The sequence below is a fragment of the Vombatus ursinus genome, unplaced genomic scaffold (genome assembly GCF_900497805.2).
Source record: "Vombatus ursinus unplaced genomic scaffold, bare-nosed wombat genome assembly UNPS02014894.1, whole genome shotgun sequence".
NCBI classification, from domain to species: domain Eukaryota; kingdom Metazoa; phylum Chordata; class Mammalia; order Diprotodontia; family Vombatidae; genus Vombatus; species Vombatus ursinus.
The window spans coordinates 3308238-3318644 of record NW_020954672.1 but is presented as its reverse complement, the minus strand read 5'-3'; the positions used below and the strand labels follow the sequence as shown (position 1 = coordinate 3318644).

General features: G+C 45.3%; 1 protein-coding gene across 1 annotated transcript in view; it reads right to left on the bottom strand.

Annotated features, from left to right (window-relative positions):
- MMP14 (matrix metallopeptidase 14) overlaps positions 1-10407 on the bottom strand; it is a 17750-nt gene that overhangs the window by 6139 nt on the left and 1204 nt on the right. The window contains exons 2-5 of the mRNA XM_027843098.1: positions 3667-3815; positions 2773-2895; positions 2109-2416; positions 195-356 (exon numbers count right to left, since the gene is read on the bottom strand). Of these exons, the coding sequence (XP_027698899.1) occupies positions 195-356; positions 2109-2416; positions 2773-2895; positions 3667-3815 (742 nt within the window). The remainder of the gene's footprint in view (positions 1-194; positions 357-2108; positions 2417-2772; positions 2896-3666; positions 3816-10407) is intronic.

Genomic DNA, 10407 nt, shown 5'->3' with positions numbered 1-10407 from the left:
GAGAGAGAGAGAGAGAGAGAGAGAGAGAGACTCCTTGCTCTTAATGTGTTTGTTTTTTGATGGGTATTATTACTACCAATGATAATCACCTGTCAGAGGAAATGAGTGTGTGAAGGGATGGTATAAAACAAGGTTTGAGAGAAGGGAGACCTTGAGGGCTTCTGGGAGCCTGGGTATAAGGTTAGGATGCTCACCATAGAGTTGCTGGATGCCCCGGCGGTCATCCTCAGGAAGTACAAAGTTCTCTGTGTCCATCCACTGGTAGAAGGGGGCCATGATGGCTGAGGGGTCATTGGAATGCTCCAGACCCAGTGCATGGCCCAGTTCATGTACAGCCACCAGGAAAATGTCGTTCCCTGAAAGGGGCAAGTCCTGTCATATGGGTAACCCCCTTCTATTGCTTCTGTAGCAACCCCAGGCCTCAGTTCCCTATCCAACCCAGACCACATTTTGTTTAGGCTCTACACTCTGCTGTAGCTTTGTTAACTGGGTCATAAACTCAAACAATTCTTGCCTTGCACACAAGGGGTAGGTGGAACAAGGAATAGAATGAATACAAATGGGGAAGGGGTGGGGGCTCTCTACTCTTCTGGTGTAAATAAGGTACTCTCCACCATGGAGACTATTAATCTACAAAGCCTTTTGGAGGACACCATGATGGAGATGGGTTTCAAAGCCTAGTTCTGCTACTAAATCTGAGTGACCTCAGATAACTCATTTAACCTCTCTGGGACTCAGTTTCCTTATCCGTAAAAAGAGGGAGTTAGACTAAATGATCTCTAAGATTCTTTGCAGTTCTCAATCCTAGGATGCCATGGCCAAAGGCTAGCTATGGACAGGAATCCCAGGTCTAATACCCTACATACCTTAGGAACTTAGGAGGAGTTTTAGGAGAAGCCTTAGTCAAGTTTCCTGAGTTCTCTCTTTCTTGTTCCCTTGTGCCATAGTTTCTCCCAAGAATTGGAGGTGTTCTTTGGGAGGCAACAGGGAGCTTATTACTTCATTGTACTGGGAAACTCCCTCCACAGATGTAAGCGGGCAAAATGTATATCTTATAGTTTTAGAAGTGCCTCTGACTTTCAGAAAAAGCTGGAAAGATTTACATGAACTGATGCAAAGTGAAGTGAGCAGAACCAGAAGAACATTGTACACAGTAAAAGCAATGTTGTATGATGATCAGCTGTGAATGACTTAACTATTCTTAACAATACAAAGATCCAAAACAATTCCAAAGGTCTCATGATGAAAAATACTATCTGCCTCCAGAGAAAGAACTGATGGAATCTGAATACAGATCGAAGTATACTATTTTTACTTTCTTTATTTTTTCATGTTGCTTTTTAGTCCATTTTCTTTTATAACATGACTAAACTTATATCAAATTGCTTGCCATCTCAGGGAGAGGGAGAAGAGAGGGAAGAAGGGAGAGAATTTAGAACTCAAAATTTTAAAAAAACAAATGTTAAAAATTGTTTTTACATGTAATTGGGAAAAATATTACTTTAAAAAAAAAGTGCCTCTGGCACTTCAACCTTAAGTGACTTGCCCTCATATGATTGCAGAGCTAGTATGTATCCAAGGCAGGATTTGAATTCAAGTCTTTCTGATTCAAAGGCCAGCCCTCTGTCAATTATGCCATGGCACATTAGCTGGGCAGAATTTGATAGAAAAAAAATTTCACAGAACAAGTTACATCCGAGAGGACAAGGAAAAGATTAAGAGCTGGAAGAGGCTTCAAAGCTCATCTAGGCCAACCCACTCATTTTACAGATGAGAAAACTGAGACTCGGGTGGTTAGGTTACATAGGTTACAAAAGTGTCACCGGTAGGAGGGTGTGAATAAGAATCCTGGAATTTGAGAGTGGAAAGGGACCTCAGAAGTCATACAGTCCAAACCACATATGAAAGGCATCCCCAGTCTTACATACCTGAAGAGTGGTTGGGCATGTTATTCCCAGGTCTTCGGACTTCCTGGAGTCAATACTCTAGCTTTATACCAGAATGCTAGTGCTGTACTTCTAAGTGTTAAGCCGAGGATATCTCCTTGAAATTTCATCTCCCTGGTCCCCACACTCTTGTCTCTCTCTCACCCTGGTCACCCTACTCACCGTTGAGATCCTCATTTCGGACAGTCCAAGGCTCAGCTGAATCAAAGTGAGTGTCTCCTCCGATGTTAGGGCCAGGGAAGTATGCGTGGGCCAAGAAGCCTCCTTCCCCATCAAAGGGTGTGCTGTCACCGTGAAAACCCTCCGCAAAGAAGATCATGATGTCCGCTTGCTTCTCATGACCCTCTTGTATATAGGAATAGGGCACCTCACGGAAGCGCAGAGGTGTTGCTCCCTCCCACACTTTGAAGGCTTTTCTGATAGCTTCATATGTGGCATATTCACCTACTTTGGGTGTGTAATTCTGGATGCTGGAGGCCAGAGCGGGAGAAGACATGAGGTATAACAATTAGGATGGTGGGTATAGGGAGCCCTCCCTATTCCCCAGTCCTGGAACTGTTCTCCATTCTACCAATCCCTTCAAATCAGGGCTGTGCCTACTGCCCTATTCCTTGAGTTCAGGGGGTCCTTTCCTTCCAGGATTGGGATATCCTATCCGTAGTTATTGCTCCATAGGCCCCAGCATCTCCCAGGAGTGCCTGATTCCCCTTCTCCCTGATGTGGTCCTGAGCTAGGAGTGGGGGAGGGGAGGTCTGTGCCTCTTAAGCACAGCAGGCTGAGTGTGAACCTAGCAACAGGGTGCCCTCTGTACCTTCCTGGAACTCACCAAAATGTGATCTCATTGTGCTGCCATTTTAGACCCTGGATGGCATAGCGCTTCCTCCGTACATTGGCCTTGATTTCCGCACCAAACTTGTCTGGGACACCACATCTGGGGCGCTTCATGGCCCTGAGGATGGGGGAGGGGGAGGGTCAGGGTCAATGGAGGAGGGGGATCAAAGAGTGTTGGGGAAAGATGGGGGATCTGTGTGGGGGAAGGAAGAGGGCAGGGAGTGTTTAGTTTTCGTCTGTGTCTTCAGTGCCTGCCACAGTGTCTGGCATATAGTCGTTATTTAATAAATATTTTGTAGATGCCTTGAAAGGCAGGATCCATGTGTGGAGATGGCCAAGGTCAGTGTATGGGTAAGGGCAGGATCAGTTCAAGGGAGAGGGATAGTCAGCCAACATTTCTGAATGCCCATTATGTGGGTAATGAGTCAGAGTAAGGAGAATAGAAGCTCCTCAAGCACTGTTTGAACTTTTGTTTTTGTATCACTATTGCCTAGCACAGCCTGGATCATGATAATAAATGCTTGTTGACAGATTAATTAATTAATTGACACAGCCAGGTGGTACAATGGATAGAGCACAAGGCCTGGAGTCAGGAAGACTTGAATTCAAATAAGGTCAGGCTGCAGACACCTACTAGCTTTGTGACCCTGGGCAAGTCACTTAACCTCTGTCTGCCTCAGTTTCCTCATCTGTAAAATAAGAATAATAACAGCACCTACCTCCCAGGGTTGTTGTGAGACTCAAATCAGATAGTAATTGTAAAGCACTTCGAGGTGCCTGGCACATAGTAAATGTTAGTTATTATTAATTGATGAGGTCTAGTGGGTGGGGAGGGGAAGTGGAGAAATCAGGGGGCCAGGTCAGGTCCAAGCTGGCATTTGGCACTTACTTCATGGTGTCTCCATCAGCAGTGCCTGTCACACGAAGCCCGTAGAACCTCTGCATGGCGGCAATAGCAGTAGAGAGGGACTGGGGAGAGCGCTGGGTGTGGGTACGCAGGTCTCCAGGAGGTAGGTAGCCATACTGCTGGAGCCAAGCCTGGAGAGGAGAAGGGAGTAGTAGTAGGCTATCTAAGGGGCAGGAAAGGAACAAGGAGGCCTTGCTCCCTCTACCCTTTCAGCATTCTATGTCCCTCCATCCTAGGTCCCTTTAACTCCTTTAATGGAGTAGACTAGGTTTCTCCTCTGGATGAACCTTCAAAGACTGAGAAGTGACCAGGTGTGAGCTAGGCTGTCTTGGAGGCTCTCTTTCCTGAGAAGATAGACACAGAAGCCTATGATATGATCAAGCCTAAAACTTGACCTGAGAGGTTAAGATTGGTCCTGTGATAGTAGTGTGAGGAACTGGGTTCAGATTTAGCCTATTCTACTTTCTATGGCCTTGGGCAAATCCCTTAACTTCTCAGGGACTGTTTCCTCAACTGTAAAATGAGGGAGTTGGACATAAGTATATTGGGATTTCAGAAGCAAAGCATTCAACAAAGTCATTCATGATATCCTTCATGATCTAAGATGGAGAGATCTAGGCTAGGTGACAGGTAAATGCAGGAATTTGTTGAATGATAGATTTGTTGAGTGATAATTTATGAATTGAGGTCACCTTGGACAGAAGTCTCAAGTGAAGTGCCCCAGAGATCTGTCTTTGATCCTTTGCCATTCAACCATTTACTTGGTTGAAGGCTTAGAAGGCAGGTATACTTGTCAAATTTGTAGATAATATGAAACTGGAAGGGATAGGTGGCATATTGGATGACAAAGTCAGGATCTAAAGAGATCTTGATGCATTAGAACAACAGCCAATTTTAATAAGGTGAAGAAGTGGTAGATCTAAAGTTTTAAATTGGATTTTAAAAATGAACTTCACAAATATAGAATGGTCTTTCCTTTCAGCAGAGAATAAGGGAGTTATGGGTATGGAATGTTGAATGCACTGTCAGGCATTAACCAAAAAGAAAAAAAAAACCCAACCAAAAGCAAACCAAGTAAGGATTCATTGCAAGGTAAATGGGTTTATACCTGGGAATGATTGTGATATGAAAATAAGGCATCAATAAAACTTTTTTTTTTTGTTTTGTTTTAAATTAAAATTAAGAAGGGATTACAAGACAGTAAGTCATGAGGAAAAGCTCTCTGGGTTTTAGTGAACTGCAAGCTCAATATTAGTCAACAGTGTAGCAGGGCAGCTAAAACTACATTGAAAAGCATAATGTTTAGAATGAAGGAAGTGATTGCCTCCACTGTACTTCATTTTGGGGAGGATATCGACATTCTGGAATGCGTCTAGAATAGGGTGACCAGGATGGTGAAGAGACTGGAGATCACAGGGATGAAACGAAGGAATAGGGATGCTTAGTCTGGAGAAGACTGGATTTAGGAGGGATATGGAGCTGTTTTCAAACATTTGAAAGACTGTGAAGTGGGAAACAGATTAAAACTGTTCTTCTTGGCCTCAGAGGGCAGGATTAGAAGCAGTGGGGTGCTGTAACAAAGATAGACTTTGGTTTGATGTAAACAAAAGAATGAGAACTGTCTAAGAGCGTCATGAGCAGTCTTGGGAGGTCTTCAAGCTGAGAATGGATGATAATTTCACCAAGGGAATTCTTGATCAAGTACTATTTGGTTTAGATGGTCTCTGACAATCCTTCCAACTCGGTGAGTCAGTGATCCTGCTTGGATGATCTCTAAGGCTCTTTCCGGCTCAAAATCCTATGATCTACACATGCATTACGGGAAGCTAGATGGTGCAGCCGATAGAACCCTCTGCCGGGAGTCAGGAAGACTCATCTTCCTGAGTTCAAATCTGGCTTCAGACACTTACTAGCTGTGTGGCCCTGGATAAGTCACTTAACCCTGTTTGCCTCTGCTCCTCATCTGTAAAATGAGCTGGAGAAGAAAATGGCAAGCCATTCTAATATCTCTGCCAAGAAAACTCCAAATGGGGTTGTGAAGAGTCAGACATAACTGAAAAATGACTGAACACACATGTATCGTAAGTATTAACTTTGTTCTGTGGCGTAACCTAACCACTTGGCCTGGCCAGAAACTCAGGACAGTATAGGAGCTGGGAGCCTTTGGTGGGGGCGCAAAACCAGTTGGCTTGAAAAAGTAACAGAATCCTACCTTAAGACTTTTCCTACTGATGTCATTCTTCCCGTCAATCAGTGTCCTTAGCAAATCGAGATGTTTGGGGGGGGGCCCTTGGGTGATCATAGGGTCATGGGTTTAGAGGGATCTCAGAGGCCATTTTGAGTCAGACCAACCCCTTCCTTTCACTGATGAGAGAACTTGAGCAGAGAGAGATTAAACCACTTACCCAGGATCACACAGCTCACAAGGATCTGAGGCAGACTTTGAACTCAGGTCTTCCTAAATTCAGCACTCTATCCACTGTAGGTGGGGCAGGGTGAAGGGCTGAATCTAAAATTGTCTTTACTACTTACTGCCTGTGTGACCTTGGGTAGGTAATGTTATATTTCTGGACCTCAATTTCCTCATCTGTAAAGGTTTGTCGAGATGAATGAGATGGCTCTAAAGTCCCTTCCAGCTCTTTGGAACATGCCTCTAAAAAGGATGCTTTTTAAAGCTGAGGATGAAGCCCTCACTGGAACTAGGCCTCATGAATTCAATGTTTATGGTTCCTTTGGGACACCCATTAGGGTTTGTGGTAAGATAGGAGGAAGGTGGGGAGAAAGGGACTGAGGTTATAGGTGTGCATGAAGATTGGGGGAGAGGGATAGGACAGGGTCATGGTGTGGATATGGTTGGTGTAGCAATAAACATAAACTGAGTGCTTAGAATGAGGATATGGAGCTAACCTCATACCTACTTACAGTTATATAACTTTGTTAGCTGTAAGGAGAGGTTGTGTGTTATAGTGGATAAGGCACTGGACCTGGGATTAGAAGATCTGGGTTAAAATCCTGCCTCAAACTCATATTAACTGTGTGACCTAGGCAAGTCATTTAAAATGATATGACTAGACTCAGTGACCTTAGAGAAGATATCATCCATTCTAAATCTATGGTCCCTTGAAGTTTATCTCCATTCCTGTGCCCAGGATTGAATAGGAGGAAGAAAATAGGCTAGTTAGCATTTGGGAAATTATACATTGGTCTTAATGACTCTAGATTTCCTAAAACAAATCCCTGTCTTTTTTTTAACTCCAATATATAGTTCTATGGCAGTGAATCATGGAGTACTATAGTCTCTAGAGAATTAAATCTTCAGTTCACTCAAAGGGCACAATGCAAACAAATAAAAGATTGTAGCCCATAGCCAATGAAGAATTATCAACGAAGAAGTGGCAGAAAGAGGTCTTCAAAGAGATAGATATATGACTGGAAAAGGAGACCATTCAGGTAGCAAGACTGAAGGACAACATATTAGCAGCCTATGTGGTTCACTGGTAACCCTGTCCCCAGCTGATGGATTTATAAGAATACCTGGGGAAAGTAAGATGAGTAAGGATAAGGTACTAGGAGGTCATCTAGTCCAGCCCTTTCATTCCAGAGATGAGAAAACTGAGATTCAAGAAAGGGAAATGACTTGCCCAAGAATTATCTGCCTTACTGAGATCACATGGTCAAAATATCCCAGTTCCAGGCACCATCTAACCTCTGGGTTGACGGTTTGCCCTAAAGGCCTATAAATTGCTTTCAACATCCTAATAAGATAAGGAAAAGAAGAGGGTTGAATGGGAAGGGCACTAATTGACCCCAGATATATTTTATGAATTGTTCTTAAAACTGGGTAGATTGTTTTCTCTTAAAAACAAAACAAAGCAAAACCAACAACACTGAAATGAGGCTTTTTTTATTTGTGTATGTTTTAATGAAAAACACACATATATTGCAAAAGCCCAATTTCTGACAATTCAGCCTTTATTGTAGGAACAATGAGGTAGCACCCAGAGCCTGAAAATTAAAGTTGGAAGTGTAAAGTACAGAGTATAGTGTATTGATATATTTGAATTCTTTTACTGGGGTTTGGAAGAGGTAGAAGGATGAGTGGAGATAAGATTAAAGAATGCTTTGGACCATTCCCTATTTTTGCATTTTTAAGGGATAGGGAGAAGGGCTCAAGAGTGACCAGAAGCTTGGGATGGGGCTCAAAAGGAACAGAGATTTATTAGCTGCAGATGGGACTTCAGTGTGCGTGTGACAATTAGGTAACTCAAGCTTTGCACAAGGGTGATATCTTATGCGGTAGAGCTGTGACTTCTGCTGTGGGGTTGGCTAGGGGTGACTCAGGAGCAGCTGACAGGGGACCTGAGCCCAGAGGGATCGACATTGCAACACTGATTCTGGGAAGCCATTCTACAAGGTCTGATAGGAGGTAGGGCCCAAGCTGTAAACAAACCAATCTCTTCAGAATACCCCATCCCCCTTTTCTGTTCAGTCCCTCTTTTAGACAAGAGAGAAGAGGGAAGGGAAGAAACTTAACCTCCTAAGTCGTGGAACAAAACCATTTCAGGCATGTTGGGTCTCTGGGAGCAATGGACCTGTCCTGACCTGTGCTGGGCTGGCTAAGTTTGCCCCACTGCCAGTGTGCTCATGAGGCCTGCTGTGGCCTGTACTCAAGTATGTAGGGAACTCCCATCATCCTAGATCATCTCTGGGTTTTACCTATGGGGAAGACCTGGATATCTTACCCCTAACAAAGAGACATGACTGTTTCTGGGAAGGAGACTGGTAGTTGGCAAGCAATATTGAGGTTTTTGCCTTGGCCTCAAATCAGACTGGGAGAATGCCTGGGGGAGGGGAGGGAGGTCTCAGGATTAAGGGATATCTTCAGCTTTGGGTCAATAGAGCAGCAGAAGTCATTGTCCTGACTTTGGAGGCTCTGAGGGCTCTTAGTGGGGTGAGTAGAGAGGGGAGCAGCAACAAAATCTTTAAATATCCTTTCAGATAACATTAATCCCCCTCTGAGGGCTCTGTGTCTGAGGATACCTGTTAGAGAAGTGGGCAGTAAATATTCACATCCTGTAAGCCTAACCCAACCTACCTCCAATCCATTTTCTAGACAGGAAGACTGAAGCCAAGAGTAAGATAGTGACTTCTCCAGGGTCAAACAGCAAGAAAGCCTTAGAGTTACAGAGACTAAGCAAACTGAATTCCATAAAAGCTGAGATTATCTCTTACTTAAACCTTGTTGCTTTCTCAATTTAGCATAATTCGAAGTACATGGTAAGCCCTTAATCCATGATTATTAGTTTGAATTAGATCTTTGCTACCCTGGGCCTCAGATTCCTTATCTGTAAAATTGGAGGTTGGACCAGATGACCTCTAAGGTCCCTTCCAGTTATATGATCCTGTGATCCCTCTTCCCAGGCCTTTCAGGCTCTCTCCCCTCTCATAGCAACAGGAAGCCCAGTGGGGTCAGAACCACAGAATGAAGCAGAGACCACAGAAGACACTCTTGTGTCTGTGGTGAGGGTGGGGGGAAAGGATAAGTACCAGACAGGCTGAGGGGAAGAGAGGTCAACCATGCAGTTAGGACTAAAAAGGCCTTAGTTCAAGATTTGGGAGGGTTTCTAGAGGGGAAAAATTTGCTCTAGCTCCCTGAAGCTACCCAATACTCTCCATGCACTCATTAAGGAGAGAGGGTCAGGGGTTCTGGAGTTAAGGGCTCTGTCTCTGGAATTCTCCCTGTCTTAGAATTTATATGGAATAGGAAGTTGGGGAGGATGGGTGGGGGTGAGCACAGGAGCCCAGCCTTGGTGACAGCCAAGGTCAACAGGCCCTTTCCCATCTTCCTGCTTAGTTTAGGTTCCCACTGCTGAGACATGGGTGGGGGCATGGAAACATTGCCTGAGGATCTCCCACCCTGGAGCAGGCCCTGAGCCCAGGCCCCCTAGGCCCTGCTCCTCCTTTCCTCTCCCTCTCCACCCCTCAGTGGCCCAGGCAGAGGCCCAGAAGCAGATGGTGGCTCAGGCGATGGGACCAGTTATGACCCACTTTAACATAGTGCCAGGGCTGCCCAGCCCCTCCCCTCAGAGAGCCTGGGCCAGGGCCCCAGAGGAGGGGAAGCTGGGTAAGATCAGAGCAGGAGTTGGCAGTGGGCAGGTCCCACAGATGCCTGAGTTCCTTTTGTTCTAGGCTCTCCTCTTCATCCCTCAGAGAGGCTAGAACTACAGACCTCAGACTGCCAACCTAGAAAGAGAACCGCCTCCTCCAAGCCCTAGCTCTAACACCAGCCTCAGGGCAGAGGTTTTTCCTCCCTGCATCTCTGAGCTCTTCCAGGCCCAGGCTCAACCTTTCTTATTATCAGGGAGACATATTTTTCATTCAGGGCCTCTGGGTTGATACAGATAACCAAAACACCTCTCTACAGCCTGGGAGTCTGTTCTGGAGATGTTTCCACTCTCAGGCTGCCCAACTACCCGGGGCCTAAAGGGGCCGAATTCTCCCCCTCCCTTTCCCCCCACTGCCCTACCCAGCCCCTCCCTGCCGCACCCAGGCCTTTTGCCACGGCTGAGCTGAGTGGGATGGGATGGCCCAAAATAAGAAGCTGGTTAAATCTGTCTCCCACCTTCACCCCAAAATAAAAAGCAGAGAGAGGAAAAAAGTCCACAGACAACTCCCACACAGCTTCCTTTGGGAGACCTGGAGACCCAGGGCCTGGGACAGCTG